Source organism: Oncorhynchus gorbuscha, linkage group LG21 (assembly GCF_021184085.1).
Source record: "Oncorhynchus gorbuscha isolate QuinsamMale2020 ecotype Even-year linkage group LG21, OgorEven_v1.0, whole genome shotgun sequence".
Lineage (NCBI taxonomy): Eukaryota > Metazoa > Chordata > Actinopteri > Salmoniformes > Salmonidae > Oncorhynchus > Oncorhynchus gorbuscha.
In genome coordinates, this window is record NC_060193.1 from 20780676 (window position 1) to 20808231 (window position 27556).

Below are 27556 nucleotides of genomic sequence, written 5' to 3' on the forward strand. Positions count from 1 at the left end.
GGATCTGTTTGTTCACTTGGATGTCGAAGAATTTAGATAGGCAGAGCAGGATGGATATAGGTCTGTAACAGTTTGCGTTTAGAGTGTCACCCCCTTTGGAGAGGGGGATGACTGCAGAAGCTTTCCAATCTTTAGGGATCTCGGGCGATAAGAATGAGAGGTTGAACATACTGGTAATAGGGGTTACAACAATGGCGGTGGATAACTTTAGAAAGAGAGGGTCCAAATTGTCTATCCCAGCTGATTTGTACGGGTCCAGGTTTTGCAGCTCTTTCAGAACGTCTGCTATCTGGATTTTGGGAAGGAGAAGCTGGGGAGGCTTGGGCAAGTAGCTGCAGGGCAAGTAGCTGCAGGGGATGCGGAGCTGTTGGTCGGGGTGGGATAGCCAGGGGGAAAGCATGGCCAGCTGTCGAGAATTGCTTATTGAAATTCTCGATTTTCGTGGATTTATCTGTGGTGACAGTTTTTCATAGCTTCAGTGCAGTGAGCAGCTGGGAGGAGGTGCTCTTATTCTCAATGGACTTTACAGTGTCCCAAAAGTTTTGGGAGTTAGTGCTACAGGATGCAAATTTCTGTTTGATAAAGCTAGCCTTTGCTTTCCTAACTGACTGTGTGTATTGGTTTCTGACTTCCCCGAGCAGTTGCATATCGTGGGGACTATTCGATGCTAGTGCAGTCAGGATGTTTTTGTGCTGGTCGAGGGCATTCAGGTCTGGAGTGAACCAAGGGCTATCTCTGTTCTTAGTTCTACATTTTTTGAAAGGGGCATGCTTATTTAAGATGGTGAGGAAATTACTTTTAAAGAACGACCAGGCATCCTCTACTGACAGGATGAGGTCAATATCCTTCCAGGACACCCGAGCGAGGTCGATTAGAAAGGCCTGCTTGCAGAAGTGTTTTAGGGAGTGTTTGACAGTGGTGAGGGGTGGTCGTTTGACCCATGGCGGATGCAGGTATTGAGGCAGTGATCGCTTAGATCCTGATTGAAAACAGCAGAGGTGTATTTGGAGGGCAAGTTGGTCAGGATGATATCTATGAGGGTGCCCGTGTTTATGGATTTAGATTGTAGGACTTCCGTGGTGTTAAGCATATCCCAGTTTTGGTCACCTAACACAACAAACTCTGAAGATAGATGGGGGGCAATCAATTCACATATGGTGTCCAGGGCACCGCTGGGAGCTGAGGGGGGCCTATAACAGGCGGCGACAGTGAGAGACTTATTTCTGGAGAGATTAATATCTTTCTGGGATAAATATATGTCCAAAAAACCTAAAGCTTTCTTATATCTCATAGATATAGGACAGACTGTCATGTTTTGTCATAGATTGTGATGTCTTGTCCCTGTGCTTTCTCTTCTATTCGTTTCCCCATGCTGGTCTTATTAGGTTCTTTCCCTCTCTCTCTCTCTCTCTCTCTCTCTCTCTCTCTCTCTCTCTCTCTCTCTCTCTCTCTCTCTCTCTCTCTCTCTCTCTCTCTCTCTCTCTCTATCGTTCCGTTCCTGCTCCCAGCTGTTCCTCTTTCTCCTAACTCCCTCGTTTACTCTTTCACACCTGTCCCCTATTTTGCCCTCTGATTAGAGTCCCTATTTCTCCCTCTGTTTCCTCTTCTGTCCTTGTCGGATCCTTGTTTGATGTTTGCTGTGCTGTGTTCTTGTTCCGTCGTGTTTTTGCCTTCATCAGATGCTGCGAGTGAGCAGGTGTCTCTATCAGCTACGGCCTGCGCCTACCCGAAGCGACCTGCAGTCTGTGGCCGCTTCTCCTGTTGTTCCCCTCTACAGACTAGAGGATTACTGTTATTCCTGTTTGGACATTACCTGTGAAAGAATTCAGGATTAGTCGTTTTCTGTTAAGACTGGAATAAACTCTGTTTCTGTTAAGTCGCTTTTGGGTCCTCACTCACCTGCATAACAGAAGGATCCGACCAAGAATGGACCCAGCGACTACGGATTCTCTCTTCTCTGCTGTCGAGTTCCAGGGAGCGATGCTAGGCAGACACGAACAGGAATTGTCTGCTGCTCGACATGCCGTTGAGACCCTGGCCGCCCAAGTTTCCGGCCTCTCGGAGGAGATTCACAATCTCCGCCTCGATCCACCGGTTACCTCCTGGGCTTCCGGGTCTCCGGAGCCCAGAATTAATAACCCACCGTGCTACTCTGGGGAGCCCACTGAATGTCGCTCGTTCCTTACCCAGTGTGATATAGTGTTCTCTCTCCAGCCCCTCACGTACTCCAGGGGTATTGCTCGTATCGCCTACGTCATATCTCTCCTCACTGGACGGGCTCGGGAGTGGGGCACGGCTATCTGGGAGGCAAGGGCTGAGTGTACTAACCAGTATCAGAACTTTAAGGAGGAGATGATACGGGTTTTTGATCGTTCTGTTTTTGGGAAAGAAGCTTCCTGGTCCCTGTCTTCCCTATGTCAAGGTAATCGATCCATAACGGATTACTCTATAGAGTTTCGCACTCTTGCTGCCTCCAGTAACTGGAACGAGCAGGCGTTGCTCGCTCGTTTTCTGGAGGGACTCCACGCTAAGGTTAAGGATGAGATTCTCTCCCGGGAGGTTCCATCCAGCGTGGATTCTTTGATTGAACTCGCTATTCGCATAGAACGACGGGTAGATCTTCGTCACCGAGCTCATGGAAGAGAGCTCGCGTTAACTGTGTCCCCCCTCTCCCCGACACTACCATCTTTCCCCACTGACTCAGGTGTTGAGCCCATGCAGCTGGGGGGTATTCGCATCTCAACTAAGGAGAGGGAACGGAGAATCACCAACCGCCTCTGTCTCTATTGAGGTTCCGCTGGTCATTTTGTCATTTCATGTCCAGTTAAAAGCCAGAGCTCATCAGTAAGCAGAGGGCTACTGATAAGCGCTACTACTCTGTCCTCTCCGTCAAGTTCCTGTACTACCTTGCCGGTCCATCTACGCTGGACCGGTTCGGCAGCTTCCTGCAGTGCATTAATAGACTCTGGGGCGGAGGGCTGATTTATGGACGAAGCCTGGGCTCGGGAACATGACATTCCTCTCAGACAGTTAGGGGAGCCCACGGCCATGTTCGCCTTGGATGGTAGTCCTCTCCCCAGTATATTATGTGAAACACTACCTTTAACCCTCACAGTATCTGGTAACCATAGTGAGACCATTTCTTTTTTGATTTTTCGTTCACCTTTTACACCTGTTGTTTTGGGTCATCCCTGGTTAGTGTGTCATAATCCTTCTTTTGATTGGTCTAGTAATTCTATCCTTTCCTGGAACGTTTCTTGTCATGTGAAATGTTTAATGTCTGCTTTTCCTCCTGTTTCTTCTGCCCCCTCTTCACAGGAGGAGCCTGGTGATTTGACAGGATTGCCGGAGGAATATCATGATCTGCGCACGGTCTTCAGTCGGTCCAGAGCCACCTCCCTTCCTCCTCACCGGTCGTATGGTTGTTGTACTGATCTCCTCAAGAAGCGTTTAACATCCGCTCCTATCCTTGTTACACCTGACGTCACTAAACAGTTCATTGTCGAGGTAGACGCGTCAGAGGTGGGCGTGGGAGCCATTCTGTCCCAGCGCTCCCATACTGACGATAAGGTCCACCCTTGCGCGTATTTTTCTCATCGCCTGTCGCCGTCGGAACGTAACTATGATGTGGCTAACCGCGAACTGCTCGCCATCCGTTTAGCCCTAGGCGAATGGCGACAGTGGTTGGAGGGGGCGACCGTTCCTTTTGTCGTTTGGACTGACCATAAGAACCTTGAGTACATCCGTTCTGCCAAACGACTTAATGCGCGTCAGGCTCGTTGGCTCGTTGGGCGCTGCTCATTTCGAGTTCGTTATTTCTTATCGTCCGGGCACTAAGAACACCAAGCCTGATGCTTTATCCCGTCTCTTCAGTTCTTCTGTAGCCTCTACCGACCCCGAGGGAATTCTCCCTGAGGGGCGTGTTGTCGGGTTGAATGTCTGGGGAATTGAGAGACAGGTAAAGCAAGCACTCACTCACACTCCGTCACCGCGCGCTTGTCCTAGGAACCTTCTTTTCTTTCCCGTTTCTACTCGTCTGGCCGTTCTTCAGTGGGCTCACTCTGCCCAGTTAGCTGGCCACCCCGGCGTTCGGGGTACGCTTGCTTCTATTCGCCAGCGTTTTTGGTGGCCTACTCAGGAGCGTGACACGCGCCGTTTCGTGGCTGCTTGTTCGGACTGCGCGCAGACTAAGTCCGGTAACTTTCTTCCTGCTTCTGCTCCTGGCCTTGCTGGGTCTCAGTCTGTCCCCAGCCACCGCATCTCTCCTGCCCTTGCTGTGTCTCAGTCTGTCCCCAGCCACCGCATCTCTCCTGGTCCTGTTCCTGCACTTGCTGTGTCTCAGTCTGTCTACAGCCACCGCCTCTCTCCTGTTCCTGGTCTTAGCCTTGCTGTGTCTCAGTCTGTCCCTAGTTGTTACTCTCCTGGCCTGTTTGGTCCTGATTGCTCTAACTCTCACAGTTCTCTACCCGTGTCTCATTTTTATAATAGTAATTGCACTAGATTCCCTCTTCATTGTTTCCCGTTTCGGTCCTGAGGAGAGGAGTTGGGTTCTTTCTTGGGACGTGCTGGACCGTTCGTTGATCAATGATTTCCTCCGTTGCCGCCAGGGTTCCTCCTCGAGTGCGCCAGGAGGCGCTCGGTGAGTGGGGGGGTACTGTCATGTTTTGTCATAGATTGTCATGTCTTGTCCCTGTGCTTTCTCTTCTATTCGTTTCCCCCTGCTGATCTTATTAGGTTCTTTCCCTCTCTCTCTCTCTCTCTCTCTCTCTCTCTCTCTCTCTCTCTCTCTCTCTCTCTCTCTCTCTCTCTCTCTCTCTCTCTCTCTCTCTCTCTCTCTCTCTCTCTCTCTCTATCGTTCCGTTCCTGCTCCCAGCTGTTCTTCTTTCTCCTAACTACCTCGTTTACTCTTTCACACCTGTCCCCTATTTTGCCCTCTGATTAGAGTCCCTATTTCTCCCTCTGTTTCCGCTTCTGTCCTTGTCGGATCCTTGTTTGATGTTTGCTGTGCTGTGTTCTTGTTCCGTCGTGTTTTTGCCTTCATCAGATGCTGCGAGTGAGCAGGTGTCTCTATCAGCTACGGCCTGCGCCTACCCGAAGCGACCTGCAGTCTGTGGCCGCTTCTCCTGTTGTTCCCCTCTACAGACTAGAGGATTACTGTTATTCCTGTTTGGACATTACCTGTGAAAGAATTCAGGATTAGTCGTTTTCTGTTAAGACTGGAATAAACTCTGTTTCTGTTAAGTCGCTTTTGGGTCCTCACTCACCTGCATAACACAGACACCTCAAAACCTTATTCCTTGTGATTTCTTTACTGTCTTTTTTTCTCCAATCAAAAATGTGTAATTCAATGCGCTTCAATGGACTATAGCAGTAAAGGACACATTCAATATTTTATCAAATACTTTATTCGTTTTTGATACCTAAAGGGTTCTAAAGTTCAAAATCAAATAGGTAACTGATCCATGGTATGACCATCTTAAAACAATTCCATATGTTATCTTAGTAGAACCCCCCCTCCACCACAACGACTTAGTCTGAGATGTCAACTGCTTGGGAAGACATTCACAGGCATTTGTCATACTCATGAATAATGTTAATGATATGTTTATTAAATTACACTTCTATGAGTGTGTAGATAGGAGCCTGCCAATCATAATCAAGCCATATTATCATAAACACTTACATTCAGGAACTGAAATGTGGACAAGAATATACAGTATAAGCATTTGGTGTCCATATCTCTCAATCACCAATAAGACGATAGCTTTCTGAAGAAAACGGAAAGTGTACTCATGTAGCATGAGGATAGAAAAAGATCAGAGGGGAGGGTTCAACTTTCCTGTTCCGTGTCTTTACTAATGTCACAGCAGCCAATCAGGCCTGTGGACCATGTCTCCAGTCATGTATAAAAAGACACCCATAACCTCTTGATTCTCACTCTTATCTGACACACAGGACGACAAAAGGATATGCAATCCACAGACACAAAACTGTGTCTCGTAATCTCTCTTTTATTTAGAGCAGGTAAGACATTGTGTTGACAAGATTTTAAAAAATTCTGGTGGAATAAGGGTACTTAATGTTACGGGACCTTGTAAACGCATGAATCTGATGTGTAGACTTTGACATAAAACGTGTATTTGTTTCAGTGTTGTCCATTGGTATCATTACTCAGTCTGATCTTTTGAAGACCTTCATCCCTGGAGACACTGTTGATTTGAAATGCTTCATCTCTGGGACTGGCGGAGACTACTACAACTGGTTCAAACTAACAGTAGGACAAGCTCCAGTGATGATAGTATCTCTTTACCTTGACTCAAAAGATCCAACGCTCTATGGGGAGTTTGACAACAACCCTCGGTTTTCTGCAGAGAAGAACGGAGACAGTTTTGTGCTGACCATTTCAAATGCCAAGACATCGGATGTGGGGATGTATTACTGTGCTGCACGTGATTATGATGGCATGATCTTTGGAAATGGTATATTTCTGATGCATAAAGGTGAGTAACACAGAAGTTAATACGGAATGTTACTGTTTCAGTGGCTTTGCATATGGAAATTCTGAATTTCATTTGTAATTAGAAGTTCATTAGGACCTTGGTTTTATTGTGTAAAAGGTGCAGGGTCCAGGAACCAGCACCTTACTCAGCAGTCTGTGTCTGAGTCAGTCCAGCCAGGAGACTCTGTGACTCTGAACTGTACAATACACACTGAGACCTGTGCAGGAGAACACAGCGTCTATTGGTTTAGACATGGCTCAGGAGAATCCCGTCCAGGAATCATTTACACCCATGGAGACAGGAGTGATCAGTGTGAGAAGAGCCCTGAGGCTGGGTCTCCTACACAGAGCTGTGTCTACAACCTCCCCAAGAGGAACCTCAGCCTCTCTGATGCTGGGACATACTACTGTGCTGTGGCCTCATGTGGGGAGATACTGTTCGGAAATGGGACCAAGCTGGAGATTAGTAGTAAGTGATACGTCTTTACAGTTTTTGTTTAGATCTATTATATAATTTACTTTGTCCAACTACATACAGTACAAGTTATTTATATTTATAAGAAATGTTTTTCCAGACAATTACGGAGACCCTCTTCTCTCGGTGTACTGCCTGAGCTCAGCATTGGGTTTCTCGTTTATCCTGATACTTTTCCTTGGTTCCATCATTTACACGATGAACAAGAGAAAGTGTCTGCATTGCAGAGGTAAGAAATATCCTAATTAAATGAACTAATGATCTATGTAGCAGGTAAAGTCCTTCATTGAAGTTGCTCTTCTTTGACATCACCAGATGTATCTGTAACGGAAAGAGTAGTCGTATCTTTATATTTTCTGTCTTTCTTTTCAGGACCCGTCTCTCAGACAGGAAGTCCAGCAGTCTCTTCTTCAGATACAGGGGTAAGTAAAATTCATGACATTTTCTATTACTACGTAAAAAAAAAGGATTTAATAATATGTAGTTGTTATGCAGGTGAATGAGGACCCAAAAGCGACTTAGCGAAAACAGAGTCTTTATTCCAGTAAATGGCAAAAGTAATAATTCTGGAACACTCAAGAAGAAAACAAAACAGGCAAAAACTTAAATCCACTCGTAGTAACGAGGACAGACTGGAGACTCGACCATTGACTGCAGGTTGCTTCGGGAAGGCACCGACCGTAGCAGACTAAGACACCTGCTCACACGCAGCATCTGAAGGAGACAAGACACGACAGGGCGAGACAAGGACACAGCACAGCGAACATCATAAAAGGATCCGACAAGGACAGAAGTGGAAAACAAGGGGAGAAATAGGGACTCTAATCAGAGGACAAAATAGGGGACAGGTGTGAAAAGACTAAATGAGTGAGTAGGGAGAATGAGGAACAGCTGGGAGCAGGAACGGAACGATAGAGAGAAGAGAGAGAGGGATAGAAAAAGGGAACGAACCTAATAAGACCAGCAGGGGGAAACGAACAGAAGGGAAAGCACAAAGACAAGACATGACAATATATGACAAAACATGACAGTAGTCATATTCTTCCTCCATTTTGTAATTGTTCTTCACAGGCCCACGATGCAGACAGTCTTCATTATGTAGCTCTGAATCTGAGCAACAAGAAGAACAGGTCTAGAAGACAGAGAAGCAACATGGAGGAAGAGACGGTCTACTCTGGGATCAGACAGTAGAACTGGATGAATTAAATTAAATAGTTGTCCTTTTATACCAGATAGCTCTTAACTTGCTCTAACGTTATTAGCTTTATATGAATGCTCCAGTAAAATGTGTTGAAATCAGTGGTCATAGTTTTTCAAGTGTAATATGAAGTGCAAATAGAAAAATAAAGCATTTCCATCTGTTAAACCAAATTAATTTGAATAAGTTGAACTCAATGCATTCTGTTCACACACCTCTGTGGTCATAGTGGAGGATGTTACAGTGACTTTCCACCATTGGAGACTAACCTTTCATAGCCATTTAACACAGGAAGACTGACCTGCAGCAACACACTGCACTCTACTTTCCCTCTCAGGGCCACCGTACTGTTCATGCCCCTTAGTGCACCAATGGTCTCTTCACACAGTGCTTACAATGTAAAGGTCAATGTCTTCTCATTTATGTGAAGTCAGGTAGTCCCTTGCATCACGTTACAGTATATAACGTAGGCCCCTTTCAACATAATTACTCACAGTGAAAGTGGACCAAAGCCCCCACCACAAAAGGAGGACAGGTCAGTTATAGTGTAGGAGGTTTTCATCCTTGTTTTCACTTTAAGACATAGGCCTAATGGTTGCACGCCACACACCCCCTCACAAACACAGCAACATATTTACATGTACTCTGCGGTCTGCTATGAACAAAACATGAGGCTGTACCTATCTACACTTTGGTACGGCCTGTTGGCCTTTTGCACAGGATCCTCTGTCTCTTTCTGTCTCTCTTCATGTGGTTTCAGCAGGATCTCAGTGGTGTCAGTCAGTTAGATGTATCACATACTCTTTTACTCTTCATGTTGCCCTTTTAATCAACAATAGAACACTATTTTTACGAGGCATCTAGGTAACTATACATAGTCGACATTGAATCTGTGTAAAAACACAATTAACTATTTACTAGTTAATTGACCCAGACATCAGACGTCTGTAGTTAAACACAAGCCATGGTTTGAAGTGTGATGTAAAGTATCATCATCATCATCTCAAAATCAAATCAAATCTAATTTTATTTGTCACATACACATGGTTAGCAGATGTTAATGTGAGTGTAGCGAAATGCTTGTGCTTCTAGTTCCGACAATGCAGTGATAACCAACAAGTAATCTAACTAACAATTCCAAAACTACTGTCTTATACACAGTGTAAGGGGATAAAGAATATGTACATAAGGATATATGAATGAGTGATGGTACAGAGCAGCATACAGTAGATGGTATCGAGTACAGTATATACATATGAGATGAGTATGTAGACAAAGTAAACAAAGTGGCATAGTTAAAGTGGCTAGTGATACATGTATTACATAAGGATGCAGTCGATGATGTAGAGTACAGTATATACGTATGCATATGAGATGAATAATGTAGGGTAAGTAACATTATATAAGGTAGCATTGTTTAAAGTGGCTAGTGATATATTTACATCATTTCCCATCAATTCCCATTATTAAAGTGGCTGGAGTTGGGTCAGTGTCAATGACAGTGTGTTGGACCAAGAAGAAAGAGCCTCCTTCTAATTATACGATGGGAGGGATTTTATCTGTCAATACATTCAGAATAAATAGTGTATGAGATATTGTTGGTTAAGTAAAAACTATTGACACGTTTTCTGTTTCTCTGTGTTATAAAGTGACTGTGTGGAAGTCATAGAGGCCCTAGAGGATGACAGTGTCATAACATGTGGCCAACCAGGTCCCAACTACTGTACGACTCCCATGGACCACAATGACAAGAAAAACATTAAGTAAAGGGATTCACTGACTCTTCTTGTGTTGTGTCTCTTACTTTGGTTGGACAAGCCTTCTGTTGGCCAGCTGCAGTACATAGTATTGCAGACAGTATGAGCTGTAGTTGGACCTAATAAAGGACAAATCTACAGTAGTGACATTGTTCAAAACATTAAACTGAACATCGACATATTCAAACTTGCCATGTGATAAAGTTGTCCAACACAGAATCAAGCTGTACAACAACATTCATTGTCTACTGGGCGGCCTACCGAGTGTTCAGCCAATCAAATTTGACCATCAAAGATGAACCAATGAACGCAAACGGAAGTTTCCATTCATTTCTGTGGAGAGACTGCATTTTACACAGGTCAGTCTCGTCCCGTGAAGGAGCAACCTGGATGAATAAACTACTCACATTTCTTTTGATTTGGAAAGCATGTCAGTAACATCTAGCTCAATTGACTAATGTTATACAAGTTCTCTACACATTTAAAGTGTTCACTATAGGCATTTGGAAAATGTAATAAATGCAGTAAACATAGAGTTTTTTTCAGGTGCATCTCAACACCAGTTCTTGTTCAGCCCACTTCTTCCCAGAAAGCAGAGCTGGGAGGCAATGTTAGTATTGAATGCCACATGACTAGTGAAAAACAGTAGTGGCTGAGGTTGACTTGTTTTTGTAGATGTGTGCAACAAAATGTATAGATTTTTCAAATCTTTATTTTGTAAAAAAGGTGCCAACCTCACCAGAGTTCACTTCCTCCTGAAAGCTTGACTTGCCTTCTTCAGACGTGACATGAGAAATACAATGCAAACCCCCTGTGTATGTGATAGAGGAATTCTTAATCCCTTTATGTTTTATTGCCAAAATCAATTCAATTCGCACTCATTTCTAATTCATGATAAGTTGTAAGTTTATCATTTGCATGAATTAGCAAGAGACCAGTCTTAAAAACAAGTTCAGCATTTATTCTTGATGAGTACTGACCCAAAATACAATGAACATTACATTTTAAAGAAAGAAGACATAAAATGACGTCATCAGTTACACCCCCTCTCCCAGCCTTACAATGGCGTAGTATTCGGTCCTGGAGATAGTTTCACTCCCCTCATAAACTACATTCCAACCTGCCTAAAGGATATACTTCTCTCCACTAATGGAATCCAACCAAAACATTCTTATCTGTTTGAAAAACTATCTTATCCCTCCTTCTTAAACTTTCCCAGGAGACACAGACACAATTCATTTCTGCTTACATTTTGAGTAACAGTACAATTAAGAACCCATACTTTTCAAATCATAACATAATAGTATTAGCATAAATGGTTATAATCATTAATGTATACATAATTGATCATCTAAACTATATTTTCCTCTATCAGTATGTCAAAGAGGACTTATGTACCAGTCTCAGCCACCGACCCAAATGATAAAATACAAACCAGTAACTCTGACTGTACATCATGTGAAGGGCTGCTCTAACTATGGTATGCCACAGGACACATATTAGATTGACATTTTTATCACATGTTTTATGCCTGTTCAGACAGCCAATAAAATCACTTAGTTCACTGTTGTTTCCACCTACTTCATAATGATTACCCAATGAGTGTCATCGTATAAAAGGTGCCCACACACAAGACCCACACACTGTACAGTTCGGAAAGGACATTAAAATGATGATTATATATTGGACAATCTTTTTGTATTATGCCAATTTGGATAAGTAAGAAATATTAATATGGTTCCTTATACTTTTTATGTCCGTCTTTTTCATCCATTTGAATGACTATGTAGTCTGAATAATGATAATGTGCTATACCTTTGTCTGATTTATTTCAATTGTTTGTTTCACAGGTTGTGCACTTAACAAGGATGTAATCCAACCAGACCCGTTGATAGTTACACAACTGGGACAAAGTGTTTCACTCAATTGCTTTTGTCGATCTCAATTGATCAGAGTCTCTTGGTTCAAGCAAACTGTTGGACAGAAACCTCTTCTCATGGCATCATCATATTATGGCAGTGAAAACAGTTTCTATTTCAATAACTTTACCGAGGACTTTACTGAGACTAAACGTTTGAGTGTGAAGAGAGGAGTTGACAGCTGTAACCTGACCATCTCCAAGACAGAGTCGGGGGACTCAGCTACATACTACTGTGTTAGTTTGTTAGCGAGGGAAGCCAAATTTGGAGAAGGAACTGTTTTAATTGTCAAAGGTAACTTAATAAGTTGCTTTAAAAATGTTGGTACTGAAGTGTGTTCACGTAATGCTAAAATAATTAATCTAGCAGGGAAGAATGTACAAACCATGATCTTATTCACTCTCTTCAGATTCAGGGTCCAACAGCATGTCTGTGCTCCAGCAGCCTTTGTCTGAGTCAGTTCAGCCAGGAGACTCTGTGTCTCTGAACTGTACAATACACACTGAGACCTGTGCAGGAGAACACAGTGTCTTTTGGTTCAGACATGGCTCAGGAAAATCCCATCCAGGAATCATTTATACCCATGGAGACAGGAGTGATCATTGTGAGAAGAGCCCTGAGGCTGGATCTCCTACACAGAGCTGTGTCTACAACCTCCCCAAGAGGAACCTCAGCCTCTCTGATGCTGGGACTTACTACTGTGCTATGGCCTCATGTGGGGAGATACTGTTTGGGAACGGGACCAAGCTGGAAATGGACTGTTAGTGATATTTCTGACATTTCTAAAATATTTCTAACATTTTATGCCTAGTTGAACAAAATGCTGGTTGAACAGCATGTGCTGTTGTGTAGATTGATCAGGGAAAGAACAATGTCATCTGTTTTAGAATAAGGCTGTAACGTAACAAATTGTGTAAAATGTCAAGTGGTCTGGAGATATTCCAAATGCACTGCACATTACGTTGTAGCCATGAAATTGGGTTAATTTATTGTGTGATGATGATGATGATGATGATTCCTTCATGTGTTTGTCTAAAAGGAACGCACCCTCAGCCAAGTGGCCCGGCAGTCCACAGTTCTTATAACCAGGTTTTCAGACCTTATGACATTTACATTACATTTACATTTAAGTCATTTAGCAGACGCTCTTATCCAGAGCGACTTACAAATTGGTGCATTCACCTTATGACATCCAGTGGAACAGTCACTTTACAATAGTGCATCTAAATCTTAAAGGGGGGGATGAGAAGGATTACTTATCCTATCCTAGGTATTCCTTAAAGAGGTGGGGTTTCAGGTGTCTCCGGAAGGTGGTGATTGACTCCGCTGTCCTGGCGTCGTGAGGGAGTTTGTTCCACCATTGGGGGGCCAGAGCAGCGAACAGTTTTGACTGGGCTGAGCAGGAACTGTACTTCCTCAGTGGTAGGGAGGCGAGCAGGCCAGAGGTGGATGAACGCAGTGCCCTTGTTTGGGTGTAGGGCCTGATCAGAGCCTGGAGGTACTGAGGTGCCGTTCCCCTCACAGCTCCGTAGGCAAGCACCATGGTCTTGTAGCGGATGCGAGCTTCAACTGGAAGCCAGTGGAGAGAACGGAGGAGCGGGGTGACGTGAGAGAACTTGGGAAGGTTGAACACCAGACGGGCTGCGGCGTTCTGGATGAGTTGTAGGGGTTTAATGGCACAGGCAGGGAGCCCAGCCAACAGCGAGTTGCAGTAATCCAGACGGGAGATGACAAGTGCCTGGATTAGGACCTGCGCCGCTTCCTGTGTGAGGCAGGGTCGTACTCTGCGGATGTTGTAGAGCATGAACCTACAGGAACGGGCCACCGCCTTGATGTTAGTTGAGAACGACAGGGTGTTGTCTAGGATCACGCCAAGGTTCTTAGCGCTCTGGGAGGAGGACACAATGGAGTTGTCAACCGTGATGGCGAGATCATGGAACGGGCAGTCCTTCCCCGGGAGGAAGAGCAGCTCCGTCTTGCCGAGGTTCAGCTTGAGGTGGTGATCCGTCATCCACACTGATATGTCTGCCAGACATGCAGAGATGCGATTCGCCACCTGGTCATCAGAAGGGGGAAAGGAGAAGATTAATTGTGTGTCGTCTGCATAGCAATGATAGGAGAGACCATGTGAGGTTATGACAGAGCCAAGTGACTTGGTGTATAGCGAGAATAGGAGAGGGCCTAGAACAGAGCCCTGGGGGACACCAGTGGTGGGAGCGCGTGGTGAGGAGACAGATTCTCGCCACGCCACCTGGTAGGAGCGACCTGTCAGGTAGGACGCAATCCAAGCATGGGCCGCGCCGGAGATGCCCAACTAGGAGAGGGTGGAGAGGAGGATCTGATGGTTCACAGTATCGAAGGCAGCCGATAGGTCTAGAAGGATGAGAGCAGAGGAGAGAGAGTTAGCTTTAGCAGTGCGGAGCGCCTCCGTGATACAGAGAAGAGCAGTCTCAGTTGAATGACTAGTCTTGAAACCTGACTGATTTGGATCAAGAAGGTCATTCAGAGAGAGATAGCGGGAGAGCTGGCCAAGGACGGCACGTTCAAGAGTTTTGGAGAGAAAAGAAAGAAGGGATACTGGTCTGTAGTTGTTGACATCGGAGGGATCGAGTGTAGGTTTTTTCAGAACGATGATGAACTGTAAACAAATGATCAGGTCATTTCCTGATGTCTTTGGAATTTGTTTTGCTATTCTTCTTAGGATCAAAAAGACAACGACACACCCACGTCGGTCCATTACGCTGCTCTGAATGCCATCCACAAGAAGCCAAAGACCCAGAGACAGAGGAGAGCCATGGAGAGAGACACTGTGTACTCTGGGGTGAGGTGCCAAAACACGGACTGAAAAGACTTGCATTGTTTTTTTCTGTTACACATTGTGTTTTTATCATTATAATTGTGTTACAATTTATTGTATTCTGTCTAACTCCTTTTTACATTACTGTTGTGCATTTTGTATCAAATAAAACTAATTCACTGCAATGTGGATGTTTTGTTAGATTTTCTCTCATATTCTTCAAGTTAAACTGGTAGGTTTGCATTGACATTGCATCCTGATTACATGATGTTTATAATAGCATGCATAGAGTACATTCTACTGACTAACACTTTCAGTTGTCTCAAACTCTCTTTTTAAACTGTGTCCTGTGTCCTTGTTGATAATTCAATCAAAATATGACAATGTACGCATTGTAACTGAGACGTTTTCAAACAACACAAAATGTGAATATGCATATGTGAAGGTTGAAGTACAGGAACTCAATAGGGTGTAGCAGTGTACGTGGAAGTCCCCATAACTGCCTGAGCTGTAGAGTGTGCAGCAACTTTATTAAGAGTTGTGAAAATGTTCAAATTGTTCACTAAGAATCGTTGAAAAAGTACTTTCCTGTGAGAGTTGATGTGTCTAGTCATAATATCTGTCAACAAATGCCCAACAAAGACACTGTGTGGCTGTTAAGAATCTATAACAAGGTAATCTATACATTTATTACTTACATATTACACATCTGTATCATGTTAGAAATCCATTTTAGAATCATAGAGTCATTTGCATCGAACAGTCTAGGTAGTCATCATCACTGAATCATTACTACTAACATCAACTAAGATATTATAAAGTGTAGATTAGTTACCAGGAGGAGCCACACAGACACTCAAAATAAAACTGGTTGTAGAGTGATCTGTATAACAAAGACACAGGTGTTTACGTGTAGTTTTGTATTTAGTTCCAGGGAGTAATTGAATAAGTATGTGAGACAAACTATCTATCAATTCATCTCTCCTCTGTAATGTTTTGTCCTGTTTTATTTGTGTTGATAGCATGCCACTCACACCCACCCCCACACAACAAGTTCACATGTACTTTGCAGTCCTCCGTAAACCCAAGATGAGGCCATATCTAAGCATTGGTCATGGTGGGTCTGCTGGCTTTGCGCAGACAGGACCTTCCTACCTGCTCTCTGTGTCTCTAAGTGGTTTTCAGCAGGATATCTATGTGGTGTCGCTGTTGTTCTCACAATCTTTACACTTTGTTCATGTTGCCCTTTACATTTTGCTGCGACAGCCGAAAAAGTTATTTATTACACTGACTATTTAGTTATCTAAAATCAGTTACAAACCACAAAGAACTGCTGATGAACCCTATTTGAACTCTCTGAGTTAACTGTCTCATGTGTGATACCATCTATTCTAGATCTATGGACAAAGGGGAGGGGACAGTTTATGATGATGTCATGTGAGAACTTTTCAGTGCATTCTGAATTCGACAGGTCTTGTAAGACTACTGCAGGATTCTCTTTCAGAAGGAGACCAATAGAGGATGATTACTTCCTATGAGAACAACACTCACCAGAGAGTGAAACAGAATAGAAATAGCATGTCACATGTATTAGTTAGGCTGGTGTGTCCAATCAGCCATGGAACTCTCAGGTTTACACTTCAGTTAGTGGATGTTTCTGTGTATGATATACAGGGAACGAGACTGACACAAAATTGACTTGTTTCACTCTGTAGGTGTTTCCCCTATATACACTGGCGTTGCTCTACCCCTTGTCAACACATGTTAAATGCACAACATACCTCCTATATACCATCAGGAGTATTGTGTTAGGTTCTAATTTCTGTTACAATAATCCAGATGGATACAAGCTAAATGTATTCACCAAACTAGGTGTTGCAGCTGCAAAAGCACACCTACATGTCACAGACTCATATATATTTATACCTTACGACTAGGCTCTGTTGCTGGGCAGGGACTGAGTCTGTTCCTCCCATTGATGTTATTGTGTCCCAGACTGTCGAGTCCAGAACCTTCATACTCCTCTGTGCCTTTCACATGTCTTCTTATCAGTCAGAAGAGACATTGATTAATTGGGAGTACCGGTGGCGATTTTAGCATGTAAATCTTGGTGGGGACCCCCCAAAAAATGTGGGATGCATATCAACAAAGCCTCTACGCAACACAAAATTAAACAATACATGAATTGCACAATAGCGGTGACAAACGGTGCCCACAAACTGTTAGGGCCTACATAAAGCTGTCCCAACACCTTACCAATGCTACACCTGGCTATCAGCGTAGCCTTATCTGGCAGTAAAACTGTTAATTCAGCCTCATTTACTGCCTTTAAAAAAACATAGCTGATATGGCTGACTTGCTTAAACAAATGTGGTTTCTACTGACAATTGATATGTACAAACTATGGCATAAGGGGACGACAAGCGGATCAGAGGCAATCCGTAATTTTGATTAAGAGATTAATGAGCGAGCTAGGACGGACATAGTTAATATAACTATTTGTTCAGCACTTTTGAAATGTTCAGAAACAGAATTCAGAACATGGGCCACTCTTACAGTGTTCTCCCTGTTCACCAAGTCAAAACCGTAGGATAAATAAAAGAGGCGTATAAAGAGACAATGAAAGCTCTTACAATATTCAATGATTACATTTCTCAAAAACAGATTATAGGCTACATGTGCACCACCAAGTCAGAACAGTAGGCAAAATTAAGAGGTGAAAATAGACCAAATTATTAGGCTGAGGCACATGGGCTACTAACAGTTTACTACACAACATACACTTTGTATTACTTTCTTAGCTACAGTATACATATCTCCCTGACATGTTACATAATTTATCCAGCAGCATACAAGCCATTTTTGCATTCACCTGTTGTGCTGTGCTCACTTGAACACGAAGGTTGCGAGACGGTCCTTCGTGGGCAAATTTTGTCATTAAACTTTGTCATCAAAGTCAGGAATTCTCTGGATTTATGGTGCTTTCAAGACAACTAGGATCTCGGGAAAAAAAGGTTGAATCATGATGACATCAGTGAACTTCAGGTCGAATCTCAAGAAAAAGGCTCAAGTTGGATGAAAATTCAAAACATATTTTCCCAGTTGTAGCTAATTATACACGAGTTCCCAGTTGTCTTGAACTCACTAAAGTCAGACTTTGCAGTTCTGAGTTAACAGTTGTTTTGAGCGTGGCATAAATCATGCTTCATTGACAGCATGGCCAATGTTGAATGTTTATCATTTTAAACTAGGAAAGGAGACACTTAAACTTAGACTTGGAACCACACAGCCACAACACTGAATAGAAGGCTAAAGACTGCTTTGCGATGCTTGCAGTTAGCCACTGATTCCTTCCAAACCACTCATTGTTGAATTTGAAATTTCCAACTTCTTTTGTAATGTTTATGTCCAATGGCCGATGATCACAAATATATTGTATCTGTTACGGTTTTCATGTGGTGAAGGAGAGTCGGACCAAACTGCAGCATGTATATTGCGATCCATGTTTAATAAACAACGTAGACACGAAAAAACACAAACACTACAAAACAATAAACGTAACAAAAACCGAAACAGCCTCTACTTTGTGTAAACTAACACAGAACAAGGACATCTGGACACTAAGGACAATCACTCACGACAAACTCAAAGAATATGGCTGCCTAAATATGGTTCCCAATCAGAGACAACGATAAACACCTGCCTCTGATTGAGAAACACTCCAGACAGCCATAGACTTTGCTAGATCACCCCACTAGCTACAATCCCAATACATACACACCAAAACCCCAAGACAAAACACACCACAATGCAAAAAACCCATGCCACACCCTGGCCTGACCCAATACATGAAGATAAACACAAAATACTTCGACCAGGGCGTGACAGTATCTATAATTTCTCTTCATTATTTATCTTCATATGACAAGGATTAAAAACTATTTGCATCGATAAAGGTATCTATAATTTCTCTTCATTATTTCTCTTCATATAACAAGGATTAACATTTTTTTGTAGATTGTCGACTTGATTCATGATAATCACAGCTAGCTAAGATTTTGAAAGTCCAATCAAAGCCACTGTAGATATGAGATTTGACATTATTGTATCTGTGGCCGATAACCTTGAGCCTTCTTTGATAGGCACTTCTAATGTAACTCCATGGCAGCACCCAAGGGGCTTGAATTTTTCTAGCTCTACCCTTAGACTTGGCGGTGACGTAGTGTCCCATGAGTGACAGAACACTGAGCCAATCATGGCGCAAAGCTTCATATTTTCTGCTGGCTTGCCCCACCACTACAGAAAGCACTGAGCTAGGATGAAACACCTGCATATTGGAGCTGCCTTACTAAAAATAAAAAAAAAAGTATATATATATATATATATATATATATATATATATTGTTTGCAAAAGGATTTGTGACACATGGGAATGCAAAATTAACATGAAAATCAAGAAAGGACAAAAAAATAAACAATAAATATGGGGCTCAAATGTGGGGCTCAGCCACACCTGCCCTGAATGATGGGTCACCACTGGGGAGTACATATTCCTATAGTCTACTGCAGTCCACTAGATATTTACAGATTAAACCTAACACTACTTTCAATCTCTAAGAATAAAAAACTGTATATTCACAAAAAGAGAGTATAATGATATCAAACAGTAACTATATAAGACAATGTTATAGAACAGAAATTACGATCCATCAGACACATGGCTCCTGGTCAACCCCTATGGAATCATTCTTGCAATCAGCCTTTATTATTTCCCTCTGCCCAAATACAATGCACAAAGATCATTCCAATTGACCCTTTGACACGATAATTACTACAACTATGCGAATTATACAATTATTAAGTTGAGCTCAATGCATTCTGTTCACACACATCTGTGGTCATAGTGGAGGGTGTTACAGTGACATTCCACTATTGGAAACTAACCTTCCATAGACCTTTAACACAGGAACACTAACCTGCATCAATACACTGTACTCGACTTTGCCTCTCAGGGCCACCATACTGTTCAATGTCCAATCACATTACAGTATATTGGTCACATAAACAAAATGCTTGTGCTTCTAGCTTCTATGGTGCATTAATATCTAACAAATTACACAACATATACCCAATACACAGAGATCTAAGTAGGAGTGAACTAAGACTATATACAGTGCCCTGCGAAAGTATTTGGCCCCCTTGAACTTTGCGACCTTTTGCCACATTTCAGGCTTCAAACATAAAGATATAAAACTGTATTTTTTTGTGAAGAATCAACAACAAGTGGGACACAATCATGAAGTGGAACGACATTTATTGGATATTTCAAACTTTTTTAACAAATCAAAGACTGAAAAATTGGGCATGCAAAATTATTCAATTTTTGTGGTAATGCTGCAATTAATTGGTTGTAATTTTGGGTGGAGCAGACATTTCCATCTCGTTTGTTTTGTTGACGTTGAGTGGAGTTGTTTTCCAGGCACCACACTCCCAGAGCCCTCACCTCCTCCCTGTAGGCTGTCTTGTCATCATTGGTAATCAAGCCTACTACTGTTGTGTTGTCTGCAAACTTGATTATTGAGTTGGAGGGGTGCTTGGCCACACAGTCATGAGTGAACAGGGAGTACAGGAGGGGGCTGAGCATGCACCCTTGTGGGGCCCCAGTGTTGAGGATCAGCAGAGTGAAGGGGATGTTTCCTACCTTCACCACCTGGGGGTGGCCTGTCGGGAAGTCCAGGTCCCAGTTGCACAGGGCGGGGTTCAGACCCAGGGCCTCGACCTTACTGATGAACTTGGAGGGTGCTATGGTGTTGAATGCTGAGCTATAGTCAATAAACAACATTCTTGTATTCATCATGTCCAGATGGGATAGGACAGTGTGCAGTGTGATGGCGATTGCATCATCTGTGGATCTATTGGGGCGGTAAGCAAATTTAAGTGGGTCTAGGGTGGCAGGTAAGGTATAGGTGATATGAACCTTGACTAGTCTCTCAAAGCACTTCATAATGACAGAGGTGAGTGCTATGGGGTGATAGTCATTAAGTTCAGTTACCTTTGCCTTCTTGGGTACAGGAACAATGGTGGCCATCTTGAATCATGTGGGGACAGCAGACTGGGATAGGGAAAGATTGATTATGCCAGTTAACACACCAGCCAGCTGGTCTGCACATGCTCTGAGGACGAGGCTTGCGTTGCCGTCTGGGCTGGCAGCCTTGTGGGGGTTAACACGTTTAAATGTTTTACTTACGTTGGCCATGGAGAAGGAGAGCCCACAGTCCTTGGTAGCAGGCCTGTCCAGAAGCAAGACGTCAGTCTCGGCGATGTGGCTGGTTTTCCTTTTGTAGTCTGTGATTGTCTGTAGTCCCTGCCACATACGTCTCGTGTCCGAGCCCTTGAATTGCAACTCCACTTGATCTCTATACTGACGTTTAGCTTGTTTGATTGCCTTGTGGAGCGAACAACTACGCTGTTTATATTCTGCCATATTACCAGTCGCCTTGTCATGGTTAAATGCGATGGTTCGCACTTTCAGTTTCACGCGAATGCTTCCATCTATCTACGGTTTCTGTTTAGGGTAGGTTTAAATCATCACAGTGTGTGCTACATTTGTCACATGCGCCGAATACAATTGTAGACTTTACCGTGAAATGTTTACTTCCAAGCCCTTAACCAACAGTGCAGTTCAATAAGAAGAAAATACTTACCAATTAGACTTAAATAAAAAGTAATAATAAAAGTGTCATGATGTGGCCCTCTTCGGGTACAGCGAGCACCATCCTCCTCTCTCTCTCACCACCTCTCTCTCTATCCCCCTACACACAGGCTCTTTCTCTCCTCATGGTCAGAGTATAGAGAGAGAGAGTGAGTTTCACAGGAGAACAAAGAAACCTCTTCCACATCTCAGAACTTGAGAACTGAACAATGTCCATGTTTTGGAGAATGTGTACACGGTCTGGGAAGAATCCAGCTACGACCGGTCCATTTCATTCAATGTTTGTGAAACTCATGCGAGACAATACAGCCACATTACCATAACTCTGTTTATACAGGAGTCTCAGTTGTGAGGCTACTTGTTGTATAAAATGAATGAGTAAAGATGAAACTATTTGTGAAATTATGTAATGTGATTTAAACTGTTTAATGAAGGAAACTCCAATTCCCTTTGGAGTTTAACTAGGTCATAGGCCTGCCCCAAGAACACAGACATTGACCTGGCGTCATGGGACAGCCCTCTTCTGCTGTTATGAATATAATCCCCACCTGAAGGATTTCCCTTCAAACCAGCTTATCGCGATTACCACGAGAGGGCTAAGGTTTGAGTAGAGACCAGTACCTCATCACGGAGGGAGCTAAGGTTTGAGTAGATTGCTGAACCTTTTAACCATACCACGTGGTTAAACTCTGAGACTATCGATCTGACTGAATAAGAGCAAATCTTTGATACTATTTACTAGTCTGCAGCTAGGAATTCTATACTAATGAATGCGAAGGCCGACAACCACCGAAACATCTATTCTATAACAACATTTTTGAATGTTACTCTGAACTAGCCATTCTAACCAAAGACTCCAGGGACTCCGAGAGAGGTGCGGATGAACTTCCAACCGAAATCACGACGACACACTGAGCTTAAATATATATATTGATTGCAATTGTTACCGATAGAGGGAGCGTTCATGTGCAAAGGATTACCATTTCAATGGTTATAATTAACAACTGTGTAGTTTCTTTTATCTTTCTCGCCCTTCTCAGTCCCTTTGTCTACCAAGCCGCCATACCGGTTTAGCCCACTAGGGCACATCCCCTATCATTCTCTTGTAACCATATCTACTTTGTTTGTGTGTGCATTTCTGTGATTATTTAGTTAGTTAATAAATAAATGATTGAGACAATTTATGTATGGGTGATTCATAGTGAAGACTGGGTTCGTGCAGATAACCAACAATTTATGACGTTTGGAATGAGACTAACGTGAGGTAAAAATAATTCATTAATTTGTAGACTAATTGATCAGATATTAAAATATCTGAACGTTATATTAGGAAAATTATAACTTTGTAATCTGAATATTTTCCTTGGTGCCCCGGCTTCCTAAATGTACATTATTAGAATAATCACCTAATAATAATTACAGAGAATTGATTTGATAAACTAACTAGTCTTCAGTTTAATGATTCCAGAGACAAGACAAAGGTAACACAATAAGAAGAACAATAACGAGGGTGTATACAGGGGGCACCCGTACCGAGTCAGTGTGTGGGGGTACAGGCTAGTTGAGGTAATCTGTACATGTAGGTGGGTTATCAGACTGTAGAACTGGATGAATGACATAGCCATAGGTGTTCACTTTATTAGATGTAACTGTAATGAATTAATGAATTTCGTCTCTGCCAAACTCATTTGACCATTACTTACTTGTGATAAGATAAATTCATAATTTAACAATAATCAAGACAAAGGAAGTTGAATATATTTATTTAGGCCATACTCAGGCATCTTTATGTTGCAGTAATGAACATTTATTTATCTTCACATGCCATGAACACTCCCTCACACACACAGCAACCTATTTACAGATACTCTGTTTTAAATGTTTTAATGAAGAAGAGCACAATACATATAGTACATGGTAGTACGCCTTTTTATGAGTAAACAAGAAGAGGTTTCACGTGTTTTAAATGTTGTTTTTCTTTTTCTTTTAGCGGGGACCCTTTCTCAGCATAGCCAGTATGGGAAGCTTCATGCCAACACATCAGACCAACAGGTTAGTAGAATGGGACTGGGAAAGAATATTACACCAAAATATTACATCATTAGATTGGATCCAGAGTCTGAATGTAGTGAGTCTTTGTTTAATCCCCAAAGCTCCCCAGTGACAATGATGCCCTGAACTATTCTGCCCTGAAGTTCACTGACAAGAAGAGTACCAAGCCCAGGAGACAGAGGATGGAACAGAGAGAGGAAGAAACCATCTGCCCTGGTGTGAGTCAACAAGACAGGAAGTGACATGTGAGGGTCATCCAATAACCATCATTCTAGCTATACATTTCTCATTTGCTTTAGGGCACCATTACAGGGGCCAAGCTTCAGCTAATATTAATGTAAAATCACTCAGATGCAGAGCATAATTGTCCAGCAAGTGTGAAAGCTGATATTGGGATGGTTTCAGAAGTCTCAAAACCTCAGAAATAGTGCATGAGGTTGACTGGCTGCATACATTTGTTTTTGTAGAAGTGTACAACAAAATGTATACAATGATTTAGTGAATGTCTTAATTCTTCCTTATGATGGTAATAGTTGTAACATGGAACTCTGTTACCTGCTTTTATGCTTGTGTGATATTTCAATAAACTTGTTATTTCCTACGTTTAATGACTTGCCCAATTCTTACCAATTATTTGCACCAGGTATCTAACGATCACATATTTTTTTGTCAAAAAAGGTGCCAACCTCACCAGAGTTCACTTCCTCCTGAAAGCTTGAACTGCATTCTACAACCATGAAGTGAGAAATGGAACGTAAACACCCTGTGTATGTCAAGGAGGACAAATGTACCAGTAGTCTCAGCCACCGACCCAAATGCTAGAAAATACAAACCAGTAACTCTGATTTTACATCATTTGAAGGGCTGTTCTAACTATGGTATGCCACAGGACAGATGTTAGATTGTAGTCTTAATCACATGTTTTATGCCTGTTCAGACAGCCAATAAAATCACTTAGTTCAGAGATACCACCTACTTCATAATGATTACCCGATGAGTGTCATCATATAAAAGGGGCCCACACACAAAACCCACACACTATACAGTTCAGAAAGGACAGTGAAATGATGATTATATATTGGACAATCATTTTGTTTTACCGCAACTTTGGTAAGTAAGAAATATTGATACGGTTCCTTTAACTTTTTATGTCATGGTCTTTTTGAATCAATTTGAATGACTATGTAATCTGAATAATGTTAATAATGTATAAATCTGTACTATGCCTTTGTCTGATGTATTTACTTTGTTTTCTTCACAGGTTGTGCGCTTAAAAATGATGTAATCCAACCAGACCCTTTGATAGTTACAAATCTGGGACAAAATGTATCTCTCACTTGCTTTTGTCGATCTAATTTGATAGTCAGAGTCTCTTGGTTCAAGCAAACTGTTGGACAGAAGCCTCTTCTCATGGCATCATCATATTATCGCACTCAAAATACCTTTTATTTCAACAATTTTACCAAGGACTTTAAGGAGACTAAACGTTTGAGTGTGAAGAGAGGAGTTGGCAGCTCTAACCTGACCATCTCCAAGACAGAGTCAGGTGACTCAGCTACATACTACTGTGGTGCTATGAAAGCGGGCCAAGTCAAAATTGGAAAAGGAACTGTTTTAATTGTCAAAGGTAACTTAAATTCCTTCCCTAATTTTGGATTTTATATTTTGCACCATTAAAATAGAAATATACTTTAGACTTTGGCACTAAATGAACATACCAGGCTAATACAATATACACACTATGATCTTACTCCGTCACTCTCTTCAGGTTCAGAGTCCAACAGCATGTCTGTACTCCAGCAACCTGTGTCTGAGTCAGTCCAGCCAGGAGACTCTGTGACTCTGAACTGTACAATACACACTGAGACCTGTGCAGGAGAACACAGTATCTATTGGTTCAGACATGGCTCAGGAGAATTCCGTCCAGGTTTAATTTACACCCACGGAGACAGTAGTGAACAGTGTAAGGAGAGCCCTGAGGCTGGGTCTCCTACAAAGAGATTTGTCTATAATCTCCCCAAGAGGAACCTCAGCCTCTCTGATGCTGGGACTTACTATTGCGCTGTGGCATCATTTGGAGAGATACTGTTTGGGAATGGTACCAAGGTGGACGTTGACTGTTAGTGATATTTCTGACATTTTTTAAATGATCTAACATTTTATGCCTGCTTAAACAAAATGTCCTGAATCTCCTCTATCACTGTCTGTATTTCTACAGATGGTTGTAAGGAGGACCATCTTCTCTTGGTGTACTGCCTGGGTGTGGCGTTGGCTCTTTGTGTCATCCTCATCATTGTCCTTGGTTGTGTTTTGTATAAGATTACAAAGAAAACCTCTCTGTTGTGCAGCGGTAAGCATTATCATTGCCCACAATATATGATTAATCTGTTGGTGCGGTATACATTACATGTTTTAGTAATGAAACTGGGTTGATTCAATGTATGAAGATGATCATGATTAAGATGATTCCTTCATGTGTTTAAAAGGAAAGCATCCTCAGTCAGGCATTCCGACAGTCCCCAGTTGTCATAACCAGGTATGCAGACCGTATAGTGAAATATTCGGAGTATTACTCTGATGAACTGTAAACAGATCCCTCAATCAGTTTATTTCCTGATGTCTTTGAAATTTGTTTTGCTTTTCCTCTTAGGATCAAGAACACGATGACACACTCACATCGGTCCATTACGCTGCTCTGAATGTCATCCACAAGAAGCAAAAGACCCAGAGACAGAGGAGCACCATGGAGAGAGACACTGTGTACTCTGGGCTAAGGTGCCAAAACATGGTTTGAAATGTCAACTTTTATTCCGTAAAGACTTGCATCGCTTTTTCTCTTATACACTGGCTTTTTATCATTATAATTGTGTTACAATTGCTTATATTCTGTCAAACTCCTTTTTACATTACTGTTGTGCATTTTAGAGCAAATAAAACATGAATTCACTGTAATTTAGATGTTTTGTTTGATTTTCTCTCATATTCTTCAAGTTGTCTCAAAACTCTATTTTTAAGCTGTATACTGTATCACATATCTGTGGTTTTCTGACAGCCTTAAATATATGTTCCACTCAGCTTAACTCATCTCTAACCCCCAGCAATAACAGGTAATCCTCACCACACACTGTCTTCTCACACATCAAGTGTATCAAAACCACAAAATAATATGTCACTAAGATCACAACTCACTCTTTAATGATAAAAGCCTGAACTAATAATGTACTTCTTAGCTGAGTATATTTTGAAGACCGCTGATAATGTTGAAAATATAATTAAAATATCACTACACTTTGTAACTGAGACGTTTTGACAAACAAATACAAGTTGGCAGCAACTTTTGGAATTGTCAACATTTTCAAATTGTTCACAAAGAATTGTTGAAAACGTACTTACCTGTGATATTTCACGTGTGTAACAGTGGTGGAAAAAGTACCCCATTGTCATACTTGAGTAAAAGTCAAGATACCTTAATAGATTATGACTTAAGTAAAAGTGAAAGTCACCCAGTAAAATACTACTTGAGTAAAAGTCTAAAAGTGTTTGGTTTTAAATATATTTAAGTGTCAAAAGTAAATGTAATTGCTAAAATATGCTTAAGTATCAAAAGTTAATTTATAAAATTGTTCACATTCCTAATATTAAGCAAACCAGACGGCACCATTTTCATGTATTTTTATTTATTTACGGATAGCCAGGGGCACACTTCAACACTCAGACATCATTTACGAATGAAGCATGTGTGTTTAGGGAGTCCACCAGATCAGAAGCAGTAGGGTTGACCAGGGATGTTCTCTTGATAAGTGCGTGAACTTTCCTGTCCTGCTAAGCATGCAAAATGCAAAGAGTACTTTTGGGTGTCAGGGAAAATGTATGGAGCAAAAAGTATATTATTTTCTTTTTATGTAGTGAAGTAAAAGTAAAAGTTGTCAATAATGTAAATAGTAAAGTAAAGTACAGATACCCCCCCAAAAAACACAAGTAGTAATTTAAAGTAGTTTTACTTAAATCACCTTACACCACTGATGTGTAGTCATAATATCTGTTAACAAAGGCCCAACAAAGACACTGTGGTGCTGTTAAGAATCAATAACAAGGTACTATATACATTTATTACTTACATATTACACATCTGTATCATGTTATAAAT

The 27556-nt window shown here is 42.0% G+C and overlaps 3 protein-coding genes across 3 annotated transcripts; all 3 read left to right on the forward strand.

Moving 5' to 3' along the window:
* The first annotated feature begins 5627 nt into the window (after nucleotides 1–5627).
* Nucleotides 5628–8335, forward strand: LOC124007753. Its single transcript, XM_046318491.1, has 6 exons — nucleotides 5628–6024; nucleotides 6150–6500; nucleotides 6618–6968; nucleotides 7075–7203; nucleotides 7347–7396; nucleotides 8046–8335. Exons 1-6 carry the CDS (start codon nucleotides 5970–5972, stop codon nucleotides 8163–8165), a joined length of 1056 nt encoding a protein of 351 aa, XP_046174447.1. The 5' UTR covers nucleotides 5628–5969; the 3' UTR covers nucleotides 8166–8335.
* A 3266-nt stretch (nucleotides 8336–11601) lies between these two features.
* LOC124007988 lies at nucleotides 11602–14693 on the forward strand. The gene is made up of 5 exons (XM_046318909.1): nucleotides 11602–11642; nucleotides 11778–12142; nucleotides 12258–12612; nucleotides 12817–12937; nucleotides 14550–14693. Exons 1-5 carry the CDS (start codon nucleotides 11602–11604, stop codon nucleotides 14691–14693), a joined length of 1026 nt encoding a protein of 341 aa, XP_046174865.1.
* Nucleotides 14694–24460: 9767 nt separating this feature from the next.
* Nucleotides 24461–26328, forward strand: LOC124007749. The gene is made up of 6 exons (XM_046318487.1): nucleotides 24461–24519; nucleotides 24671–25036; nucleotides 25178–25528; nucleotides 25628–25759; nucleotides 25896–25945; nucleotides 26060–26328. The coding sequence occupies exons 1-6, from the start codon at nucleotides 24474–24476 to the stop codon at nucleotides 26201–26203; spliced, it is 1089 nt and encodes a 362-aa protein (XP_046174443.1). The 5' UTR covers nucleotides 24461–24473; the 3' UTR covers nucleotides 26204–26328.
* Nucleotides 26329–27556: the final 1228 nt, after the last annotated feature.